The sequence below is a fragment of the Thermobia domestica genome, chromosome 1 (assembly GCF_964235325.1).
Source record: "Thermobia domestica chromosome 1, izTheDome1.hap1.1, whole genome shotgun sequence".
NCBI classification, from domain to species: domain Eukaryota; kingdom Metazoa; phylum Arthropoda; class Insecta; order Zygentoma; family Lepismatidae; genus Thermobia; species Thermobia domestica.
In genome coordinates this window covers 29,401,270-29,428,241 of record NC_137454.1, presented here as the reverse complement: position 1 = coordinate 29,428,241, position 26,972 = coordinate 29,401,270, and the positions used below count along the sequence as shown (strand labels likewise).

Below are 26,972 nucleotides of genomic sequence, written 5' to 3'. Positions count from 1 at the left end.
GGTAGTCATTTTGTGTTGTTTCAACACCTCATTTTTTACAGTATATATATATATATATATATATATATATATATATATATATATATATATATATATATATATATATATATATATAATATGTTTGTGTGTGTGTGTGTGTGTGTGTGTAGGCTTGGAAAAGGTAGATTAAAATTAAACATATTATTATAATATTTAATGCACTACTGGAACGTATTTATAATATTAACAGCAAGGTTAAGGATTATACCTTGCAACACCAATACCACTGATCTTTAATATTTCTTTTCTTTCCTCCCTACTCCTTTCTTTCTCTCTCTCTCTCTCTCTTTTCTTTTCCCCTTCTGTCTGATGAAACGATGTTGCGGTAGTGCTTACAGTGTACACTTTAGTGTGTGTGACTGTGTTTTCACTATCTTACAGTAAATAATTCGTTTTCTCTCCATATAATCGCGTCCTTAGAGCACAAAGGTTCTAAGTCTAATTTTTTTCGAAATTTAGTTTTTTATACTTATAGATGGCGCATGATGTGCTCTTTCACATGGCGACAAAAAAGCGTACGAAATCGTTATTATTTACAAGAAATAATGAATGAAATATTGTCCTATGCCATATGTCCTCCTATGTTCTATGTCCATTATTTTTGCTCCCCTGTAAAATTTCTAAAATTTGGACATAGAACCTGGGGGCGCGGTGGCTCAGTGGTAGAGCGTTCACCTCCGGTGCTTGGGGTCCCTGGTTCGATCCCAGCTCGCGCCGTGTGGACTTTGTGGTGGACAAACACCGTGCTCGTGGGTTTTCTCGGGGTTCTCCCGTTTCCTCCCACTTTCTTCATTCCACCATTTCATTCATTTCTCATAATCATCGTCTCCTTTAGCCTAACCGGCATAACCGTGGGACGTAAAGATTACATTATATTGGACATAGAACCTTTGCGCTCTAAGGACGCGAATATTTATTTAGTATTTTAATACGTTTTGTTTCCTTCTTACAATTCAGCTGTGAAAACATTCAATGACATGAAACAGAAGATAAAACCAATGTTTATAAACGAACAGAAGTGAGGAAGAGGAAGAACGTTTAATAATAAATATTTCCAGTATGTTGATAAGAAAATCCATTTCAGCATAATTTCCGAAAATGTATGGCAACAAGAAGCTATCTTTGTTACATTCAAAGCATGAGTGAGGTGGGAGGGAGTGATGCAGTTTAACTTATTGTATATATGTGTATTTAATGTTTTGTTAAAAGTGTAGATATGATATAATCCAGACATTATTGTTGCGATATATTATTTATAAGGAGATTAGCAGTGAGACAAGAATAGATAAATGTATTTTCTTGGATAATTCTTTGTTATTGATCTTCTATTATAGTTAAAATTAGATCGTTTTTTCATTGATAATAGTAGCTTGAATACCTTCTCTAATTCACAACTCCCAAAGAAAATAGATGTGCCCAGCTAATAAAACAACTTGTCTCCCGACACATTAGGTAAGGATATTAACCTGTATAATCATGAAAACGTGTCAGGTAATTTTAGAGTTTTTATTTTCCTCTCTTTGTAAGTTTTCGTAGTATTTTGAATTAAATAATAATATTAAAAAAAATGTGACAAATGATGGGACGAACAGTGACAGAAAACATTTTTTTTATTAATTCTTTTCCAGGAGACGACATGAAAACAAATAGCATAGCGGAGCCGCGCTCTGGCAGAATATCTAATGTCGCAAAGATAATGTAAGGCAGGATAGTAAACAAAAGGAAGTATTTTGCTTATTACAATAAGCCTTTGTGACTTAAGTGCATTTAATTTTTAATATTTATTAGCTCTTTAAGTATTGTGTTAACAATAATTGTTCATACTTATCTAATTAAGAAAGATAGTGATGGATTGGTTCTGTGTAATGAAGATTCAATAATGGAAAATTGATATTTTACTTTTGGCGAAAAAAAATGATGATCGCGTATCTTTGAAATGAGAAAGTAACAAATATTCCTTTACGTATTTTTTAAGCTAATGTGAAATACATCTGATAATATCTTTATTTATGTAGCATAATTCAATTTTTTTCAGAGCTCGTGGTTTTGAGCAGGAGTCATTTTCGAGTAAAGTGACTCTAATAACGTTACAATCAATATAGCAGCTGTAGCATACTATTATTTACCTAAATTCGTTTGTAATACAATATTGAAATTTGTTATTATTTGCACTACTACGTACATGGAACAATATTGGAAAATTTGATAATGCAGTAGGTTAACTTCTTTGCTTTCTTGATTGCCACTTGATCCTAGATTACTGTTCAAGAAGGCATGTCGAATGTGGTTTGTATGTGTGGAGGATAGAAGGCTTCAATTGATGTAATAAACTCGAAGACAACTTGAGACATAGAATCATTTACCTGTTTAGTAACACCGTAAATCTTGGGATTAGTTCCCCAGTCATAAATGTGATTGAAGACGTAGTATTTAATTTATTCATTAGCATAATACCAAATAAAAGAGTTATATTAATACCTGGACACATTAAGAATGAAAGATAAAAAGGTATGTTGTTTAGAAGTCAGTCAACTATAACCTAAATGTGCCACAGGAGCGTAAATAAGGGGCCCGCAGACTCCGCATTGCGGGAGGGCCCCAAGCCATCACGGAGCCCCCAAATCGTGAAGTAGGACGTAGAGAAGGGGCCCCACTCCATATTGTCTGCGGGGTGGCCCCCAAGCTCTTAGTTACGCCACTGATGTGCCATCTCGATATTTGTCCCAGTAGGACTGAGAAAAGAAAATAATTCATAAATTACTCAGTCCTGAAGCTTCTGGATTAAAAGCAACCAACCAAAAGGGAGGGACTAGCGTATTATTGCGTTTTACTTCTTTATTTATTTATTTATTTTATTATTATTTATAGAATCATTAATCATGTCATTGTGTTGCTTTGTTAATGAAATAATAAACAAAATGGGGAGAACCATTTTCTAGAAGATCGTTAGATAGAATTCACTCGCACGAATTACCTGTAGTTCTCCGAAGGAAATGTACTACAGCGTATTTAGGAGTTGCTAATGAAAGTTGTGTGTTTAGAATGGTTAGATCCTTTTTGAGGAAATATAGTTTAAGATTTAAGATTTTTCTAAATATATATATATATATATATATGTATAGAAACTGAAATTCGTGCAAAATCGTTAGACCTATTTTCGACAAAAATAGTGATTTTCTGTTTTCACCTTTTAGTAAATTTTTAATATAGAGAGAGAATGCCATGGATTTTTTAAGTACACTTCTCGCAAAAAGTGGAGATTGTAGACAACGTGGAAGAATTCCATTTTCTTCCTGTTCTAGTTTTTTTCATTTACATAATCATGCTAAGTATAGTTACTTATTAATTATTATATTTACAGAACAGATAATATATATAAATCATTGAATACAATGTTCCAAATCGCAACTGAAGTTTAGAACAGTTTCTTACCAAAAAACAAGTGTGTGTTATTTTAATCAATGCCATATGCAAGTCAAGTTACATTTATCACACCTTAAATCTAATAATAGAACCAACATTTTCGTATCTCTTCTTTTAGATCATGATGCAGCTTGTCTCACTGCTATTCTTACGATTAAACCGATTTATTATTATTATTATTATTATTATTAAGTCGTTACTAAGTCGCTAAGTTCGAGCACGGCTAATACTGTCTTATTTTCTCGACTTCTATATTTCGTTCGGTTTTGCAAACTCAGAACGATTATGTGGCATCCATCATTCTTGCCACATAATAATTAAATAGTCATAGTCTATTGAGCTTAAATTCCCAAAAATATTCTAGGTTGAAATTCCAAAAAAATGTTTGTAAGTAGGTTAAATAAGTAATGTGACTTGTATTAAAGTTAGCGCAATTGATGAATTGCCTGTGTTAAAAATGTAACTTGTCGGTTAAAAATGTTATGTCAGGATTTCTCTGCTTCCAGTCAACAATATTAATAATAAATTGTATGTTATAATCTGTTTTGAAAAATATTTTGTCTAACTTACATTGTGGACAGTTCAAATGGTAAATAAAATTAGAACGCTTATTTTTTTCATGATAATTTTTTGAAATTTGATCAAAAGTCGGAGCTGATAGAAGTTAGCTTATCCACCGTTGAGCCATATGAGCTTTGCATTGAGTCAGTATGTAAATTTAAGAAAATTCAGGTTTGTGCCTAATTGCTACCAATAAAAAAAATAAATAAATAAAATAACAAAATAAAATAAAATAAAATAAAAGTCAGTCTTGCAAGTTAAGAAGTAGTGTACACTGCTTTAAGAAAGAGCTGAAACAATTAACGACATACCTGTCTTCCATTTATTTCGTTGATTGATTAAAAAAAGTATTTGGTTGTCGCGTTCATAACGAGTATTTGAATAGAAACCGTGTACACTTACGGATACATTTAATATTTCTGCCACCCTGGGTGGTTAGAAAAATCCCACTCCTTTCAGTATCAACATTTGTCACCGAATTCCGCTTTAGTATTAAAAAAAACTGGTCCAAATAATTTCTCGCCATGGAATACGGCCCTGTTTATACCAAAAGTATTAATAGAAAATAAAATAAAAATATTAATAGAAAAGAGTATGGAAGCTCATAAAGAAATCCTGACTCTGTAGTACCTTTGCAAGTTATTGTTAATATTGACTGCTTGTGTAGTAATAAATGAATATATTGTTAGATTGTTGGTATTCATTTTCTGTACAATTACAGTAATTAATATTATGTATTTATATAAAACGTTTAAATGTGAAGTAATTATATTTCATCGTAGATTCTAGCTCAGGAGTAAGGAAAAGTTATAGGCAATTATTTCAAGCACTAATGGAGTAGAGTTCCAGATTAATTTTATAGTTTTTGTTGTGGTTTTCTTTTATATTGCTATGTACTAATTCTTTATAGTATGAATTATTGTTTCTTTTATTTTTTTTTACATCATTTTCGCAAAGCAGTCACTGTAAGTCACTGTAAATAGATAAATGATGATTTTTTTGTTCACATAACGTACGCTCGTCAGTTGGTTTGCGTTTTTATTTATTTTTTTTCAGCACCTATAGTGCGTCCAGTAAGAGAACGTCTCTGACAGCTTGCAGTGACATTGCCACTACTCGCGTGTCAAGGTTTTTTTCGGTGCAACGTAGTGGCAATTTAATTAATGGTATAAGACAGAGTGATCGTGGTTGGTAACACTGGTATCAAAGTAGGGGCTGCAATGTTCCACTGCATGTGGTAAGAAACGTCAGAGACCATCTCTTGTTGGCCGTGCTATAGTCAGTGTATGTAAGGCGGGATCTATTTCTTAAAGTGGTGTATAAAACCTTCAGCTCGAGTTTTTATCCGAGTCTTTTTGTGTCCTACGGGTGATCGAACCTACGGCCATGCATAATCATTGAAATTAAGTTAAAGATTGTAAAACCTGCACTACTGTCTGTATTATCAACGGTAATAAGTTGAACACTTCTGTCCATTTGAGCATTGTAGAACTCCTGACATTACTGGAAAGCTTTTTTTCCTTATCATTTTATAAGCCCAGTTGTATGTAACACTGAACTAGACAGTGGTAAAGAAAAAGAGAGAAGACTCAAAATCTAATTGCCCGTTGTGATTATTGTGCTATAGAAAGCATGTCATGCATAATATAAAGTATCCTGTTATTTATTTATTTATTGTGTATAAGCATACCAAATAATATCAAAGTCCATCACTGAATATAATGTGTATTATCTGAGAACCGAAAGTAATGACCTTGCGGGAAGACGAATTGTTAAATAGTAATAGTTAAATCGTTAAAAAGCTGATATGATCATTTTGTAATGCAGCTTTTAATCCCTATAAAATGGAGGTTTCTTATAATAGTATTTTCGAGAAGCCCCTTAGTTCTCAGTGATGGCATGATGATACAAATATATAATTTTTATGTATTATAAATATACAATTATCATGCAAATATCTAGTTAAAATTATCTAGGAGTCTGTAACTAATAAGAATAATAATACTCGTATTTTGACGTTTTACCTTTTTTTAAAGTATTGGATCATATGATTAATGTTCTAGTGTAACAGTAGGGGTATATTGTGTACTCTTGTGTTTGAATTGTTAGCATGCGCATAGTAAAAAGAATTCGGAAGCTACTTCAATAAAGACCTAATAAACGCAAGCCTGAATAGCCTAAAACCACCATGTGCTAACCATACATCACCCAAATAAGAGAGTTATGGCTACCATAACCCCTTTTGGACTAATGCCAGGGCGAGTTTATTAGTGAAATATCACACAATAAACATTGGAAACGCTATTTAATAGAATGTTACAATTGCTATTATGGTATTGTTTTATACAGAATGGAGTGAACTTAGTATGCTATAAGATATAAATTCATACAGTGCTCCTAAATTAATGTAAACACATAAGACAAAAAATTAGTCACCCCCGTAGAAACCAAATACCGGGTACCACTTCTTTGGGCCTGGATTTTATTTTGAAGTTACTGCACGAGGTATCGATGTGAATCCATTCTCATCAACTATGGTCCTCAAAGCAAGTACAATGCTTTGAGCCAAGCGAGTATGTAGTGTCATTTTGGAAGATGGAATGTCCACTTCACATTCATCAAGATGATGTTCGTGCTAGTTCCATTGCCTGTATGGGTGACCCAGTCCTAGTACGACCCTCTCTATTCCCCTCATGCACACACACACTCCGAGGGAGATATTTCATTGGTTTTTCGAAGCCCTAGAAGCTTTGCATTGTAAGAATACAGACAAAAACGTGATTAGTCGGACCATATTACACGTTACCAGTCCAGTGTCTGCGTTCTTGAGAACCTCTAAGGACGTGCAGCAGTGAAAATGTCCTTTTTCGTGATAATTTCAAATGTCAGTTGCATGAAAATCCCTGCAGGATATTCTTTCAGAATTTAGTTGGCATGAACCTCTATTCACGAACTGCAGCAATTCCTGGTGCGTTTGAAAATAATTTTCCTTACCAGGCGGGGAACTCGTCGGTCTGAAGCTGCTTTGTAGAGAGTCCACTTTAATACAGCAAGAAATCGAGCAATTCCATTCACTGTGTGCCCATGGGCGTTAGCCCTATTCTGTCACATCTTTGTTTTCTTGCATCTCGGCAAGTTGCTTCCGTACAACATACTATCATATTAACTCCAGTTAATTGTAGTAGTCATGCGTCAGCGATGGTGGGTCATTTAGTCCATTGATTCCCAACTGGTGCTTCACAACACACTGATGTATCGCACATATCCATACAGGGTATGGCGAAATTTAAAAAAAAAAAAATCATGAAGCATTTAGTAATTAACTAAAATGAATGCTGAGACAGACTGTACAAGCCAACGACTCCAGCAACAACAGTAATGCCCAGTACTATATAGAGTCACTATTTTATAGAAATTTGTAGGCTTAAACTAGTATACTATTACTAATTTAAAAAAAATAATCAAATAACTGTGTCATGTTATGGGTGTTAAGCATAGTGCGTCGTAAGTCAAAAAAGGTTGGGAATCACTGATCTAGTCAGTGTTATTAATAAAACATTATCTGTAACGATAGAAACAGACCAATGCGGAAGATGGGTGACTTAAGTTCTTGTCTGGTGCGCGTACGTTTAGTATACTGTCAAAGAAAGCTATTTCATCGTGGAAATAAAACTTTATAAACATTATACCATTTTTACGTATAAAGTTTCATGTTTTCCTTCGTTAATGGCGATATTCTGATGCAGGGTGTCTATCGGTCACAAATGTCACGAAATCAGAAAACGGTCATGAAAGTCACGATAAAGTAACGAAATTTAGCTTTTGGGTCACGTTTTTTTTTTTAACTGTACAAATGTAAGTACAGATTGAAAAATTTTGTTCTATGAAACGTCAAAATTCACCACCAAAAATGTTTATGGTCGGGTTTAAACGCTACCAAATCGCAAGCAAAGTACGTTTCTATCTCATGGATGAAAATTCGACTTAATTCGCTCTTAAAAATGTTAGGAAATTTTATCATTTGGTGAAGAAAAGGTCACGAAAAAGTCACGAAATTTCATTTTGGAATTTTAGTAGACACTCTGTGATGTCGTTTTTGTTTGTTTTTTGTATTTATATGCAGACTTAAACCAAAAAATAAGATCTTTTCTATTTGTTGGACAGTACGTCATCCAAGACTGTAATGTGCGAAAAAGGAAAATGGGCAAACATTTGCTGTAAGGTCATATAATTTATAAGTACTAAAAAATTGTTGTGTAATTTTTTAAAATATTTTTGTTGTATTACGAAAAATGTGAAAATATGTTGTATAAAAGTTTAATCAACAAATTCAAGCTGAAATGTTGTTCTCAAACTTTTTTCTCCTCCCGAAATTTTGTTCTGCATACTTAAGAAAAATATTGTAAACGGAAGTGAAAGTCAAAATAAGATGGATTATAAGATGGGAGATGCATATTGAGAATATATTGTTTAAAACTCAACCATTGCTTATAACTTAAAAATTATTAAAGATCCGCACAAAACAATCTGCGATAGATATTGTATCTTTTCGTTGCAAACACGTGGATTTTTTTTTACTACTTTAAGGTATGGAGATAATGGGAAGTAACAAACTAATGAGTATGAAGTATTTAAGGACGAAATTTGATGGTAAAATGGGAGGATATTGGAGTACATTGGGATCCTGTATTTGGTGTGTAGACTGTTACTTTGGAAGTATGTCATTCAATGTATTGGAGTTATTGGCCATAGCAAAGAGAATAACTGCTAACAGTGTTTTCTAAAACTGAAGAGATGATTGGTTGGTAGTATTTCTAAGTGTTATATATGTCAAAGAAGTGTACAGTTTTGTTAAAAAAAAAGAAAAAAAAAAGACAGAAACGCTGAACACCTATTTTCCTGTTCATTCAGTTTACATAGCGGGCACGATGGGTCAGTGGTAGAACCCCTGTGCGGCGAGTTCCTGGTTCGAACCTAGACCATATGAGTTTGTGCTAGACATCATGATGTCCATGGGTTTTCTTGGGTTCTCCAGTTTCCACTCACATTCCCATTCCACCAATTACCTCATAATCATTCACTTTCAGTTATCACCCGCCTCGTTTACCCTAAAGACATAAGCGTGAATTCATTTCTTTTCAACCCTATACAGGGTGTTACAAAAGTATGTCACAATATTTTGGGAACAGATTCGTCACATCAAAGTAAGAAAAAAAGTTCATGTGGACCTGTGCTCAAAAGTGGATAGTTTCGGAGTTATAGAGTGCCGAAAACATGAAACAAGTGAACTTTAGAAGTTCATAGCTCCATTACTATAGGACTTGTCGTAGTCGGGTCAAGGCATCACTGAGGAATTGGTATGTGAACTATCCAAATATCTATTTTTAACAATACTCCCGTACTTGCACACCAATTTTTAGAGAGGTATGTGGAGAGTGATCAAGTACTTCCAAACAGTCTCTAAAAATGATTGTGTAAGAACTGAAGATTCTGAAAGATGGATATTTGGTTAATTCACATACTAGTTCATCAGTGGTGTCTTTATCCGATTACCATTAGTCCTATAGTAGCCCTTTGGAGTTCGAGTACCTATTTTTGTAGAGGTATTGTAGAACACGTTACGTATGGTTTCACGCCTTTTTGGGTCCAGACATAGGAGATGACGACATCGTAACTTTAAAAAAAAAAAAATTGTTAGGCCTATTTCTATTATTTTTTGGCTGGTTTACTTTTGCACCTAGAAGTTAGAAATTTTGCATAAATATTCTGTCCATTGAGTAGCATTTGTCAGATTTTTTTTCAGATCTCTGCGTTAATACAGCGGGGTCCAGAGGGGCAAAAAGCTTTAAAAACGGGATATTTTAACCAAAAATATCCCTTTCTTCGCGATTTTCCCGCCTCAGATACATGATGAAGACATATGAATGGTACCGTTTGAAAGGCAGTTCTATTCTGAAGAGAATGATGGGAGAACCATGATCCTAGGATAAATAGGAATGGCTCAGGAAATTTTTTACCTGAGATCAGGGTCTTTTGCGATAATCTGGGGCATTGTGGGGATTATTGATAAATATTTTTCCCGCCCTTACTATTCAAGATAGAAACTTGAAATTTTGCACACACATTTAGTACACTCCTTAGTATTTTTCAATTGATCTTCAGGTCTCTGCTTTAACACAGGCGAGTCCAGAAGGGCTCAAAATTTGAAAAAAAAATCAGAGAAAAAACCCAATTTTTCTAAAAATTTCCCGTCTCAGGGACATGATAGGGGGATGTGAATGGTAGCATTTGAAAGGTTGCTCTATTGTGGAAAAAAAAAGAACCATGAACCATGATAAGAATGGATGGTGCTGTAGCCGCTTGACTGAAAGTCTATAACAGCGTTTCCCAACCGGTGTGCCGTGAATGGGCCGCTGATGTGCCGCGAGGAAATCGAAACAAAATTGTTAATTCTGTAGGTATCAAATTGCAAGACATCAGGGAAAATGTATAATTGTATTTCACATTACAATGAACCTCTATTATGAATCTACAATTTTAAGTTTCATACCTTGTTACTTTTCTGTACATTTTTAATGTTGAGAAAAGTATTTGTTATCATTGTTATGACCATTATTGCTTCTTTATTGTTGCAGATATTTCGTAACTTGAAATTTTAAAATATCGTTTAATCCTTTCGACATAACAAATATGCCAAACATGCATACAAATTACCTACATTCGTTTTAAAAATACAAGAGATTTGTTTCTTCGTTCGTTATTTAGTGATCTTCCTTCTTAGTAAAAGGTTAGATACAGTTTTCGATAAAAGAAAGCGAGAAACCGAGTATTTTTTAAAAACCTGAGTACAATATTTCATTGCAATTTTTTTCTATTTTAAAATTAGAAAGAAAAATAAGATAACGATTTACCACGGGGAAAACCAGTGATCGAGGTTTCTTCTCTGTGAGGAAATCAGTAATCACTTAAAAAAAAAAAAAAAAAAAAAAAACGGTATTTTATACTTACAAATAATAATATCTATGAGTGTGCCACGAGAATTCAAGTTACACCCGTAGTGTACCGCAAGTTGAAAAAGGTCGGGAAACGCTGGTCTATAATTTATCTAAAGAAAAAAAAAGCCGGAATTTAAAGGGTAGTGGAACTATGGACCTTTAAAGTTCATTTTTTCACGTTTTCGGCACCCTATATCCACAAAACTATGTACTTCCGACCACAGGCCCATATGAACTTTCTTATTTTGATGTGAGGAAGCTATTTCCAAAATATTGTGACAAATTCGTAACATCCTGTACAAGAAATGCTAATGCAGATTGAAATACCGCAAGCGACTAAAAAAGAGAAAACATTTGTTCGATGTAATTCCATCTGTAAATAAAAATGCAGAGCTTTTAAAAGGTGAATGGCCTAAGTTTTTGAAACAATATTGTTTATTCAAGAATATTATACTTCTCTTAGTCCTGTTTATTAAGGATTTATTATATCATTAAATCGAGTAATTCCTTTTTTAAAATATTCATGTAAAACTATGTGTATAATATTTTTTGTGCCAATCCGTATGTCCTAGTGTTCGTATTATGTTTAGTGAAATGATTGGCACATGTTATTGAGTAGTTAGTGCAAATTCTAACAATATTTAACTAGTTAGTTAGAATTAATGAAAGCATTTATAAATATGTGAAATTAAGTAGTCCTTTAAAGTGTTTCTAGGATTTTTTAAAAAGTAGATCACTTACAAGTTTAACATTACTTAAATTACTGTAGTTTTAAGTCAGAGTAGAACATTATTCTATTTTGTCAGGTAGTGTACAAATGTCGCATTGAAAAATATATACAGCAAGCTAGAATGTTAAATGATTCACGTAATTCGTTGAATTCAATAAATCTAATGTTTTTAAGTTGGGTTTTCATTGATGCGTTACCGGCATGCTACTTGGTCTTCATAAGATTAGCCCCAGAGTTGGACAATTTTCAACTCTGACACGGGCATTATGTTATAACTATGATTCACTGTTTATTTCACGGTACGTTACTAGTAACGCTCTCCGTTCACGTGCCTAAAGCATTCATGGAAACCCGTAACGTTCCAAAGACGAATGAATCACTTATAACTTTTTTAAAAGTGGTTTTCGAATAAATAAATCAATGTGAGTAGTGGTTTGTGAATTTTAAAGAGGAATTGATCTAAGTGTATGAGTAAGACTTTTGATGCTCCAGTCATGTTTTATTGTATTTAGATCAAAAACGTTTCAAAGACATCTGACTGAATCAAATGGCCTTAATGTGCTTGAAAAGTCAACTGTTGATGTCCTGAAATATGTGTCTAAAGACATTAAGTGCGTAACGTTTCAAAAACTACATCCAGAATTTGGTATTATACAATTGTCAAGGAGGAGGACTTGTAATCTCAAGACGTTTCCAGTTTTCAGTAAAACATTTACATCTAGTAATAAACAGATCGTCATAAACACAAAACAATCACATCTTGTCATTAACGGTTGGAGCGTCACAGACATCATTCTAAGAAGAGAATTTCTTATAAACATGAACATCATAGAAAAACAAAAATGAGGTTACATTTATCATCAGTAACGTCTGCATCTTCGGATTCGTTACACTCATCTAGTCGCCGTAGGAACAAGAAGCGTGTTGTAAAGTTCGGCCGAAGCAGGTAGAGTAATTACTAGAGCAACCCAAAAGCATAATAGCAATTTAGACATATGGTTGGTACCTGGAACATGGTTGTGGTTATTTAAGAATCCAGAAGAAACTAATTTTAAAAGCATAATAAAGCATAACTTTAGAAAATAAAGCATAAAGCATGATTTAAAATATATAGCACCATTCTTGGAAAATTCCGTTTAACTGCAAGTTTAACATACTATATTAATATTTTTTTAAAACCAATATTTACAAAGCAAAATCATTGAGAACATAACAATGCAACAATGAAAAGCTAATTTTTATTTCTGTAAACTTTTCGGTGTAATCCTTTGATGTGGAGAAAAAAAAGGAAATGAATAAAACTTTCCGCCAACAACGAATAGTACACAAGAACTCCACACTATATTGTTATGTGTACCTCTTGAACTTGAGCACTTTCTGTATTTTTTGGTGATATCTTTTACTTTCCCTTTCTGTATATATGCACCTCTAAGGTGCACACAAGTAAAACAAAAACTGACTCGAGTAAAGCATATCTCTTTACAATGCATTAAGTAGAAATTTCATTAAATGTGAAAGAAACTGGTTGCATAAAATATTAATAAACAGATCAAGACATTTAGAATATTGAATGTATAGTAAATATTTTACATTATACACGATTAATATAAAACAATGACTGAAATTAACAATAAAGCATAATTTGAAAAAAAAATAAAGCATAATGTGGGTTGCTCTAGTAATTGCATACGGAAATATTTTTCATTACAAAACTATTGATATAACATGACATGCTACAATATTATTAAAATAAGTATAAAAGTTTTCTAATGATTAGGAATAGGAGGTGTCCCAAGACCAGATGGCCAGGGGAAAGCCATTAACCAGCCAAAGACTGACTAATACCCGTTGCTGTGAACTTTGTGGTGGATAAACACCGTGTACGTGAGTTTTCTCGGGGTTCTCCCGTTTCCTCCCACTTTCTTCATTCCACCATTTCATTCATCTCTCATCATCACCGTCTCCTTTAGCCTAACCGGCATAACCGTGGGACGTAAAACTCAAAAATTTCATTTTTCTGTGTAGCGGTGGCGCTAGTGTTCTTCGTTCATCACGCGGTGAGTGGTGGCGCTGATGTTCTGTCGACTGCATTTCATGGTGGCTTGTAGTAAATGCACGTGCTATTGTTCGTACATAAGAGCACATGAAGATGATTACAAATAAAACCATGTGCGGGATGTTACAGTATGGATGGGAGTAAAGAGTTAAGTCACAGGACATTAAGAGGACAAGGTCACAGTGAAATTTCAAGTGACTCAAAAATTACATTCAAAGAATTATCATGCTACTAGATAGGTTTCTGAGATAGATTTAGATAGATAGGTTTCTGATGGCGCTTTTTGTACTAATTTGAGGGTGCTAAATTCAGTGCACTATTTTCAAACATATCTGTCCATGAAATCACGAGAACAAAAATTTTAGGAATGATCAAAAAAAAAAAAAAAATGCATCAAAAGATTGGGATCTTGGCCAATAGTTAGTTTTTGTATCAAAGGCCACAAAATTTTTGAACGGACCCTAAATAGATTTTCGTATTTTTTACGGAATAAACACATCATATTGAGTTAAGTAATAGTGTGGATTTGGCTTACACTATACGTAGTTCTCCAGATATAAGGCCTACAAGAAAATTTTTGACTGAAATATATTGGATCTTTTGATCCAGAAATGACCTCTAAGGTTGCGATCTTTGAAGTATCGCTTATGCCAATGAGGAAAAAGTCCCCACGCTTGAATAAATTTCTAATAGCATTTTTTGCAGTGGACAAACACCGTGTTCCTTGGATTTCTCGGGGTTCCCGTTTCCTCCCACTTTCTTTATTCCACCATTTCATTTATTTCTCATCATCACCATTTCCTTTAGCCTCGCCGGCATAATCCGTGGAACGTAAAACTGAAACATTTAAAGATTTTTACACTAATTTGAGGATGATCAATTCAATGGAACTGTGTTCGAACATATCTGTTCAAAGGATCACGAGAACATTCAGCGTCCGCAAAGTAGTATAAAATGTGATATTAGAAATTAATGTAAGTGTGTTTTTTTTTTTTACCATTGGCATAAGCGATACTTCAAAGATCTCAAATTTGAGGTAATTCTTCTCGTGACCCCAATCACGGATATGTTTAAGAAGAAATTCGATCCATCATCCTCAAATTAGAATAACAATAGCAATTAGAAATTTATCCAAACATTGACACTCTTTACTAGTGGCATGATCGCTAATTCTTTGATGTATTCAACGGAAAGGGGATGAAATTGAACACAATTGTAATCTCAAGGCGTCTCTAGTTTTCAGAAAAAAATATTTACACCTAGTGATAAACAGTTGTAGAAGAGCCATCAGGAGATGGTTCCTGAAGTTTCTTACCGCGTGTGGAGGAAAAATGCAAACCTTACTTTGGTGCTAGTGTTATCATCCACGGTCACTGTTATACATTATTAAGAAAACTGCCATTATAGATGCACCAAAAAAGCCTTGACACGTGAGTAGTGGCAACGCTGCTGCGAGCTGTCAGGGGCCTTCTTATGCTGGCTCCTCTATAGATGTGATGATCGCGAAAAGGAGTACCACAAGGATCATAAACAAAAGAAAACAAGATGCTGAGTGCATCATCAGCGAGAAGCAGCATTTCTTTAAATAATGATAGGGAGAAAAGCAGAGTGAGTGACTTCAAAAAAAAAAAAAAAAAAAAAAAAAAGAGGAACGAAAAAACTCCAGAAGTAGGGTATATTCCAGTACCGATTCTCCTTAATAGAGCGTTATTCGAATGGAGAAATACAGATCGCGATGGCTCATGGTAGAGCGTTTACCTCTGGTGGAGGGTGCCCTTGGTTCGATCCCAGCTCGCGTCAAGTGAGCTTTGTGGTGGACAAACATCGTGTGCGTGGGTTTTCTTGGGGCTCTCCCGTTTCCCCCACTTTCTTCATTCCACCATTTCATTTATTTCTTATCATCATCGTCTCCTTTAGCATAGCCGTGGGACGTAAAACAAAGATTTCATTTTTTTTTTTCGAATGAAGAACTGATAAAGGTCGAGAACTGAAGCCGTTGGATAATAATGGAAGGAATTCAGTATCGATGCTAAATGAACTTCGTGTCCAAAATGGCTTGCCTTCAGTACTGTACGAAATAACAAAAGAAGTAGGAAAATCTCCGGGCCAAGCATTCTTAATGAAGGTCATAGTGAACGGCGAGACCATTCCTGAAAAATCCTCATCCTTATTTTGTTCTATATTACTTTGTCATCAACCTGATATTATAATCACAATCTCAATTCTTTATTTATCAATATAAAGAACATTGTTACAATAGTTTTAGTTCTAATTTTCTTACTCTGATGTCAGATTCCTTGCAAATGTTAGCATGGATGGAATATCAAAAGTCTTACTTATATATATCTGCGTAAAAATTATGTGGAATGTATAAGAAATTCATCTAATTTAAAATAGAAATAAGTTCGTTTGAATTACAGAAAACATTGAGAAATAAACATATATATATATATAATGTAAGTGAAAGTTGCAGAGTAGATTCTTTACTAAATTTTGTAATTTTTACATTGACTATGAGTTGAATGTAATGATTTCATACTTGTTTGTTCGTTATGTAGACAAATATCTGGAGACAAAAAGGGTTGTACTGATATTGTTATGAAGTAATTTAAAAATAATGTGTAAATATATGTATGTGTTAATTTGACTCTTATTGGCAAAGTTCAAAACAGTCGATAGAATCAGTATTTTTTTTCTTGTAATGTTGTGCCTTTGCAATTCTTTGATGTAACTTTTGTTTTCATCAAGTGATTTGAGTAAAATAATCCTATAAAGTAGAAAAGTGACTATATAAATAAGTGTATAAGACTAGTAATAAACTTAAAAAAAAAAAAAAAATACATTCAGTGTTCTCAAGGTGTGTAACCAATTAAGGGGCTTTTGGTGGCTTATTTAAAGTCTAATATTTTCGATAATATAAGCTGGTAATGATTGTAAGAATATATGTTTAGGGGATTTTGAGAATGTTTTAGAAAAGTACAACTTTTGACTAGTCTTATTATATGACTCTATGACTAGCAGTGGCGAGAAGTGTTCCAAAAGTTTCCGACCTAATACACACACGAACACAAAGGAAGAACTGTTCCTTTGTTCTTTCAATAATCACTGTTAAGTTCCTTGCGCAGCTGTTTAATAACATTTAAGTAAAACTACTCATTCTTGTGATTTAACTCCTGGTTCTGTATCACCTGTAGCTTATAATCATTTTCAGATTGCTGCCAGGTAAGTGATACTTCAGATCAGGTAAGAGGTGGAAGCAAACAGTGCCAGTTCTGCTGGTAGAGAATGGAATAGCTCTTCAAAACCACAATTAACAATGGTATTGTTGTGATATTCGAAAAGCGTATGTGGGGAAGCATTGTCATGAAAGATAAGAGAGATCACCAATTAAACATTCCAAAGCGTTTTGTTTTTCGATATCAGTGAGTATAGCAAATCTCTGTAATAATCACCTGGTGATCTCTTCTCGAGCAGGTAGTCAATTATTACTATATTTTCAGTCAGAAAATAGTGCACATTATATTGCTGGCACTTAGCTCAGCCTTGATTTTTTTTCGAAACCCTTGTATTTCCATTGCCTCGGATGTGACTTCATCTCGGGATCATAGAGGTATATCCAAGTCTCATACCCACTTATTAATCGCTGTTTAAAGTGATTTCAATTCTGTTACGTCAACTTTACCGTCAGAATATTGTACCTGGTGATTCTTTACTCTCAGACTCAGCATTTTGAGGAGAGAGTACAGACATTATTCATGCACTGATACTCGTATATGATTCAATCTATCATGGCCAAACTAATACCGAAAGTTCTTGTTACTTCAAGCACTGTTACTTTTCATGATAAATTAGACGAAATGTATGTTTCGTTCTCAGGTTCTCCTACAGACCATCTTACACTGTAATAGCCTTCAAACTATATTTTCCAATGGTGATATTCAGCACTCCAAAATACAATTGCTGTATAAGAAAGCTTTCATAACAAGGAATTTAGATTTCTGGGCTTTTGGGATGTATGGCCATGTTAGCCCGTCACGTTTGAGGGATGACGTCCCTTTGCGAGCACATTATCCGGAGAAAGGGAAAGATGGAAGCGGCCTGGGAACCTATATGTTGCCCATTTGCCTGGTGTGAATGAGGAATACTTCATTCAGGATAGCTGGCCTGAAAAAGGTTTTTACACTTTTTCGACCGAGTGTCCCCACCGGAAATCGAACCCGAGACCTTGCTTCATAACAAATATTATGCTTTCGTGGTAGATCTTCTGTATCACAATCTTCTCCAGAGTCAAAAATTCAATCGCAGTACTGTATTTAAATTTCATATCCTCTAACTACCAGTAATTCTGAAACAAAACTAGTAAATAATAAATTAATAATTCTAAAATTTTAACACAATAATTTTCAATAATGAGGTGTTTCAGTACTACAAAAACTGAAGTCGGAAACTTTTGAACTGTTCTTGCTATTTTGTAGTTTTCAGGGTTGTGTTTGATATTGATTGTAAAAGAGGCTAGCATATAAGGAACGTTGAATATACTAAAGAAGCTGAAATATTGTTCTTTTTGGCTGCAAGTATCATGATGTTCTATGTAGGACCTCCAGAAGAAGGAGCCCCAATACTAAATAAGTAAGAAATAAGCCACCTACTTAAATACTGAGCCCCTCTAACAACAACAAAAAGTTTTTTTTTTTTCCTTTTACGGAAATGAAACTAAAGTTATGATTGTAATTATGCAGCTACAAGCAAGCTTGTTTTCTATTTTTTTCTTTTCTTGGTTAAAAAAAAACGGAAGACAGAATAATAATAATAATCATTATGTACATTCTATAAAAATCATCTTTCCTTTTTTTCTAGGTACGTTTGTTTTGTACTGTTAAAAGAGGAAAATGTTGGAGCTTGAAATATATTTTTGTATTTTTTTGTGTCACGTTTAATATGTGGTAAAGCAAAATCTAATGGCAAATTTGTAGGAAAAGCATAATAAAATGTGTTAAATATGAACCTTTATTTATTATTGTAAACGAAAATCCAGTACATATGTTATATGCTAACAACAATGTATTGATGTCCTTTTTAAGATGTATGTCCTAAAGTAATATTTTTGCAAATTTTGCAATACGAGGGTTGTTACATAAATTCTAAGCCTAACCAAAAAATATTAGAACTAAACATGTAACACTTTTGGGCCGTATTAGTTGAACCTTCCTCTGATGTCATACCAAATTTGGCATTAATATCGACCTTTATGCTGTTGTTACAGGTCCTTAAACACAGAAGAGGGAGCAGAGTGTGACTAAATGGAAAAATTGAAGGGGAGAGCTGTTATTGAATATATTCACAACAAAGGTTAAAGGTGCAGGAGATCCACGCCGATATGGTTGCTACTTCAGATGATAGTCTCTCCTTGTATGCCACAGTGAAGAAATGGGCAGTCGAATTTAAGAGGGGGAGAACCTCCATTGAAGAAGACACTCGATCAGGAAGGCCCGTGGAAGCACTAACTCAGGACAACATTGATAGAGTGCATGAAATTGTTATGAATGATCGGCGAATGACCATTAGGCAGATTGCTGAGACAGTGGACTTTACTGCAAGCATTGACCGAATTATCATCCAGCATCTGGAAATGAGTAAGATTTTCGCGAGATGAGTGCCAAAACTTTTGACACGTGATCAAAAGCTCACCAGACGCAACATTTCAAAGGACAATCTTTATCTCGTCCGGATAAATCCAGATACCTTTCACACTCGATTCAGAACAGTAGATGAGACCTGGGTCCACCATTATCAACCAGTCCAAATACAGTTCCAAGCAGTGTAAACACCCCTCATCCGCCTCTCCGAAGAAGGCCAAGTTAATGCCCTCAGCTGAAAAAGTGATGGCTACAGTTTTCTGGAATTCGGAAGGGATAGTGATGATGGATTATTTTTCAAAGGAGTGAACAGTGACTGGGGAGTACCATGCAGGTCTCTTACGTCAGCTGCGTGATAATACTCGGTTGAAGCGCCGTGGGGAAACTGACAGCAGGCGTGCATCTCCGTCAAGACAGTGCCCATAGTCAGAATTCAGTCATCGCAATGGCAGCAATTCACGATTGCAGCTACGGATTGGTCCCCATCCACCTTATTCACCTGATTTGGAACCTTCTGATTTTCACCTCTTTACAAAGCTCAAAAAGAAGTTGGAAGGTGCTCATTTTGACACTGATTACATAATGCGTGCCGTAGGTGAAATTTTACACGCCTTCGACCGTTCATTTTTTATCAGCGGCATTAACGCGCTTGAACATAGATAGGCAAAATGTGTTGACCTGTCAGGGAACTATGTTGAAAAGTAACACCATCCATAAACTCTCTGCTGTTTAGAGTTGTGAGCATGAAATATTTCAAAATGGAATATTTCAAAAATTGCGACCGACATGGAAAATATCCAGTCGATTTTCACTGTCAAATTCACTCCTGGACGTAGAGCTTAATCGAATAGAGTCACAGTTTCATTCTAAGATAGAAAGCGCTTCATCACTTGGACTAGTGTGTGAAGGGTGGACAAACAAACATAAGAAGACAAAGTATCATTAACTTTGTTGTAACCACACCCGAGCCAGTTTTTTTATAAGTCCCTTCCAACTAAAATTGCAAAACGTGATGCTTCGTACATTGCTAAAACCATAACTGATGTTATGGAACAAATAAGACCAGAAACGTTCATTGGTATAGTAACTGATAACGCAGTAAATATGAAAGCAGCATGGAGAAAAGTGGAAGAAAAGTATCCACATAGTCACAACTTACGGTTGTGTGGCATATGGTCTGAACTTGCTTATCCAGGACATTGTGAAAATACCATACTGGGAAAACAAAAAGTATGATAAACGAAATCAACGGCAGTGCAGTAGTGAATGCATTGTTCAGGGAGAAAGGAACGGGAAGAAAATTACTCTAAAATTACCATCTCGGAGTCGATGGGGTTCGCAAGAAATTTCTTTGGGCAGTGTGCTACAAAACAAATCAACACTAAGAAGTATGTGTATTGATGAAAAGGCTGAAAAACTACTGTGGAAAACAACCAAGACCTTCATTCTCCAAGATGTTTTCTGGAACAAAATAAGCAATTTTCATAGTTCAACTGTTCCAATAGCAGACTAATTCACTAGAGTCGAAAGTGACAAATCTCAGATAAACCAAATGTATTAAATATTTCCGACCTGCGGGAGAAAATCCAGAACACAGTTTCAAGCGCTCCTGTTCTTAAAAGGAAAGAGCAAAATATACTGCAGTTCTTCGAGGACTGTATGCAAATCTGTCTGAGTCCTGTACATTTGTTAGCAAATATTCTAGATCTAAGTTACAGAAGCAAGAACTTGACCACCGAAGAACTAGCGGACGCTGTAGAATATCTGAGTCAGATTTCAGGGCTTTATCCAGATGTTGATGAGACAAAAATTCTGGCCCATTTGCACAATACAGAATAAAAGAAAATGTCTGGTCCAAAGAATATCTGTGGTCTACTGCGTGAAAGATTTGAGTTTTACGTCCCACGGTTATGCCGGTTGGGCTAAAGGAGTGAGTGAAAGGTGTCTTCTCTAACGTGTTGGAATGGACTATGCTCTTCTTATGAGCTCACAAAAGTTGTAAGCAAAGTCCTTGGCCTTCCTGCCACATCTGGTCCTTGTGAAAGGATCTTTAGCACATATGGGGGCATCCATTAAAAGAAACGTAACCATTTAACAAATGAACGTGCTGCTGAACCGACTTTTGTAAAGCATAACCTGAAGTACACATCCTTATTTAAAAAGAAATCTGTTGAAGAAGAAAAGCCATCTTCCCTTCCTAAGAGGAGTTGACCTAGTCCGAGTCGTAACCAAAATAAGGCTACGGCAGGAACAAGTGGCTATTCGGTGAAGAAAAGGAAGAAGCAGATTAAAGGACAAATGGGCCCAATGTGTGAAGAAGAAACAGACACTGGTTCTACACCTACAGTCGATGTGCCATATACAGAGACTGGTGAATCTGATATCTCTGAGAACTGTGACAGTGCTCATTCTGATGTTTCTGATGCAGAAACATATTAGAGTCAGTTAAACGTGGGAACTGTCGAGTCTGTCGTATACTCGTATAACAAAACTCTTATAGGTCTTATATCATACTTCTTGCTTAGTAACTTAGCCTACTTTAATAATAATAATAAACTGTATTCACTGTAATAGCTGCGATTTTTATTTCCACAATACCAGTGTCATATCTGTATTAAACAATCATAAAAACAAAAAATATTTTTCTAAAATCTCAATGAAATATTTCAACTAAATATTTCAATTTTAAAAATTTCATGAAATTATCCATCCGTACTGCTGCTCCATTCAAAGGTAGGCTTAGAACTTTTGTAACAACCCTCATATATTCAATCGTTGATAACGCTTTGATACTTAATAAATATTTGGTGTGTTCGTGTCAAACCAGAGCGATATTTACGCATATCTCAGGTGCCAAGTTCGTGCTTCCCCTTTCTCTTGTCTTCTGCAAGTGAATACTTAAAGTTAAGAGTTACCAGAGTCCTCTTTTCGGTAGGCAACCCCCTTATTCAACTTTTTTGCCCGGATGCTTTTTGTATGTTTCGCAAGTTGTCAAATACCTCCTGTAATAATTGTTCGGTGTTCCAAGGTATTCAGTGTTTAGACACGTAGTTTCGCGTGGATCCACAATCTCTTACATTGAGGGAGAACGAATTTGTCTAAAAAAATTTAAACCTGGCGTTGGGAGCTGATGTACTAACTGTTCATTATTCAGTTGAACATACGCCGTTTGACAAGCCGTAGGTCCTATCAACTTGTAGTGTAAGTTTATTAACCTACGAAGGAGGTTTAACTAATGTGGTTTGATGTTAAAGGTTTTGAACGCTTTCTTTTTTTATATACATATTCCCCTTAAAGTTTAACATACTTGCCTCAGCATTTCTTCAGCTTCGCGATTCCTTCGCCGAAATTACTTTCTTCGAAGCCTCCAAAATACTCATTTACTTCCTGCCTGATTCCTTCCTTTGGCTCAAGTTTTCGTCCTGCCAGAAAGTTTTGAGTTTCTGAGATATGTATGACAGTCCGAGGGAGCTAGCTGTAGTGAATAGACAGGATGTGGAAGTAGTTTAAATCGCTACTTGGCCAAGGTTTGCTCACCGACACGAGTTTTTCTCTGCTTTGAAGTTAATAAATGTGGCGCCCATCTTGAACAAAGTTTTTCATGTGAGATTTATTATGCAAAATGAAGTGAACCTCCTCAGTTGAGATGTTTGCGGCTTCTGCCAACTCGCGCACTTTCACTCGGTTACACTGTCTGTTATTTAAAACCAAATCATGGAATTTATCGGTGATTTCGGGGCTCCAGAACGTAGTGCGTCTTCAATGCTTGGCCATCCTTAAATTCACTTACCTCAAGTCGAACAGTTTCATAGGAAGAATATGAATCACACAACGTAGGTAAAATTATCTCATGACTTTCCTTCGCTGGTTTAACTATGAATTGCAATCTAATCCTGATATATTTAGTGTTACTCGAAATATTTCTGTTTAACCAACTGTCAAACAACGAATTATTGTCAGAATGACGAGACCACAGACAATTTATTCATAGAAAGAAGATTTTATGATTACATATACAGATCATGGTAACGCCATCTATTAGTGTACAAATCAAATTACCGCCCTTGGAATTCGAGTTCAATCTGTAATATAATTTTACATTGGAAATACGAAGGCTATCTAGAAAGTAAGTCATATTTTGGGATAAAAAGAAGGCAAGTGAAAGCAGACATTTTCTAGTATGTACATTTTGAAGCGATACTCTTACACTTCTTTTCGACATAGTGGGCGTACAAGTTTATAGATACTTATCATAACGATGAACAAGCTTACAAAGTCTGTCATAAAAAGTTGCCACCTGCAACTTCAACCATTCCTGCGCGCCAGCGTGAAGGTCTCTATCGTCATCAAAGCGCTGCATTGCTAGCCAGGTTTTCATGTGGGGAAAGAAGTTGTAGTCACTTAGTGCAAGATGCGGACTAAATGGTGGATGGTCGAAAACCTCCCAATGGAAGGCCTATAGAATTCCTGAGTGTTTGGCCGAATGCAGCCAGGTGGTTTCATGAAATAGCAGGACTTCTGCACTGTTTTCTTTGGCGTTTGTTTCGAATTGCTCTTCGCAACTTTTGTAATTTTTCACAATATTTTTCTGTAGCAATTCTTGATCACATTCCAGAAAGTCGACTAGCAGTACACCTTCCATATCCTAAAACACAGTAACCATAAGTTTTCTTGGAGACAAGGTTTACAAGTATTTTCTTGGTTCTATTGGTAAATTGGTGGTCCCCACTCAAATGACTTTTTTTTTTTTTTTCACAATGTGCTTAACCCAAGTCTCATCCCAGTTGCGATGCGATGAATAAACGAATCGCAGTCTTTGTTATAGACCTAAGGAGTTTCAAGACGCTACTCGCTGAGTTTTGTGTTTCTCTGTCAAAATTTTCGGAACTCATCATGGACAAAACTTACAGTAACCTAACTTTTAGGTCACAAATTCATGCAATAAACTCTTGAAATTTGCGGAAACTCAAATGAGAGTTCTGCTATCGTAAATCTGATTTTCACGAATTTGTCATTGGTTTTTGCGACCAATTCATCTGTCACCCACTCATCTTTAAATATGAGGCACCAACGCCTCACTCCACTTTCATTATCACATCTTCACCGTAAATAGTGATGAGCAAATGCAAGACCAAGACCCTTGTGGTCTTGGTCTTGGTCTTGCATATCCAGTCTTGGTTTTGGTCTTGCTTGCAAGAATCTTGCAAGTCTTGCTTTTAATAGGGAAATTTTCTCTGGATATAAGGGAAAATAAATTATACAATGCGCCAATAGTAACGGAAATGCAATGTATGTTTCTAAATGTAATATAGTTTACCCGCGTGTACGTATGATGATGGTGTACAACATAGGTGATGACCTTTATTTGCCCACGCTTCAGTACTTATAAGATAAATCCCAACGTTTCGTAATCTTTTTATATTTTTTAAACTATCCAATATTCCACTGGTTCCCAGACTGGGGAGGCTACTCCTGAGACGCATGAAAGAAAATCAAGACGGCACACGTTTTTGAAATACCATGAAATGCAAAATTATTTTTATACTCTAAAGGCGTCAGAATTCTTTTCTCTTTTCAACCACGATTAGCTAATCTTTGTATTGAACAAACTTCCAATTAAATATTGAGATTTTGTTTTACTTGGGGGTCGCAGTGGCTCAGTGGTAGAGCGTTCACCTCCGGTGCTTGGAGTCACTGGTTCGATCCCAGCTCGCGCCGTGTGGACTTTGTGGTGAACAAACACCGTGCTCGTGGGTTTTCTCGGGGTTCTCCCGTTTCCTCCCACTTTCTTCATTCCACCATTTCATTCATTTCTCATAATCACTATCTCCTTTAGCATAACCATGGGACGTAAAACTGAAAGATTTCATTTTGTTTTACTCATTCCAATATGTACTCTATTGGGGGGGGGGAACGAAACATGAACATTACGCAAAAGCGCTGAACAAAATTGCAGGCTTTCGAAACGTGGGCAGGGTAGCTGGGTTGAACAGAAAACGAATGAGAAGGTGTTAGAAATAGTAGCAGTAGGGGAAAAGAGAAGAATTTTAGATATTGTTAAGATAAGGGAGAGGAACTGGTTGGGATACTGGCTAAGGAGGAATTGTATTATGAGGAATGTGCTAGAGGGTATGGTGGAAGGAAAGAGACGAAGGGAGCGAAGGAGACTAGTTCAAGGAAGGTATTAAAACAGAAAATTGCCACGTCAAGACGAAGCGACTAACTCAGGACCACCGTACATCGAAGCTTCTCAGTTGCAGCAAGTGATCTGCCAATAATGGAAGAATATGATGATGATATGTTTAGTAGTATTGTCCAAAATAAGAGAGAGAAAAAATAAAATAATAATTGTTATAATCAAACCTCTCAATATTTCAGTGAAAACTGAAAACGACTTAACTGTCTATGTCTTTTGTGTAAACTCAATTTATATTAGAAAGCTTAATGCATGAGAAAGCTAAACTTTTCACTTATATTAGAAATACAAAATAACTGTATCAAACTCCACGTTATTTGAAAGAACTATACAAAATCACTCTCACTAGTGAATATGGATTATTTATTGTTGTATAATGTTATATCGTTTAATCCTCGACGTGCCGTATACCTAAGGAAACTAAAAGTTATATTGATAAACAATTATTCAACATATAAGCATCCGCCCATGAAATCAAACTTGCGGTAACATGCACTAAACTTTTGTCAATGTCATGAAAATGTTATTTCGATATTAGTTTTATGAGTACACATTAAAAATTTCCAACGGATGCTTGAATCTCAGAGTCAAGGTCATACCCATGTAGTTGGCACCTATGGTGTACGGAATTACCGATGTTCAATACATTTCTCTTTAGTTTTGGAAGAAGAACACCACTAATATGCTTTGAAATGAAGTGAAATATCTAGTTTAACACTCCACGATTATACACAAATGGTAAGAGATTAAAGACATACACAAATGGTTGAGTCCGTAAGAGAGACGGTAATGATAAAAAATGACTAAAATGGTGGAATGAAGAAAGTAGGAGGAAACAAAAAAAAACAACTAAACCCACGCATACGGTGTTTGTCCACCAAAAAAAAAAAAGTTCACATGGCGCAATATGACATCTGTGTGGCTTGAAAACGAGCAATAACTACAGAAAACGCGAACAACCGATTCAGAAAACGACATACTGTAGCTACTATATGCTACAGGGACAGATCGACTCACAGGGATTACATAAACTACAAGGAACACTCACTCCAGCGGCATTTTTGCTGAAGGCAACAAATTCAAGTGAAAGATCTAATGATTTTTCCCCTTCGTTTTTATATTCCACAAAAAAAATTCAAGTAGTATCGGTATTTGTGCAAGTCTTGGTCTTGCACCCCGTGGTCTTGGTCTTGCATGCAAGACCAAGACTTTTGTGCTCATTACTAACCGTAAACTTGAAACAGTTGTCGGTGAATATTAAACAAAGTTCCCCAAAGTAATGAGTTCTACATAAAGTCAAATTGTCAAATAAAAAGCAGTGTACTTCACGTGGAAC

The 26,972-nt window shown here is 35.3% G+C and overlaps 1 protein-coding gene across 3 annotated transcripts in view; it reads left to right on the top strand.

Moving 5' to 3' along the window:
- LOC145684079 (guanylate kinase) overlaps positions 1-18,808 on the top strand; it is an 84,558-nt gene extending 65,750 nt beyond the window's left edge. For 2 of the 3 annotated variants that reach the window (XM_081755968.1, XM_081755949.1), the window contains one exon: positions 1,668-18,808. In XM_081755968.1, coding sequence (XP_081612094.1) covers positions 1,668-1,741 — 74 coding nt within the window. In that variant the 3' untranslated portion in view covers positions 1,742-18,808. Of the gene's footprint in view, positions 1-996; positions 1,097-1,667 lie in introns of all 3 variants that reach the window. The other variant, XM_081755959.1, reaches the window with a different exon arrangement.
- The last annotated feature ends 8,164 nt before the right edge of the window (positions 18,809-26,972 follow it).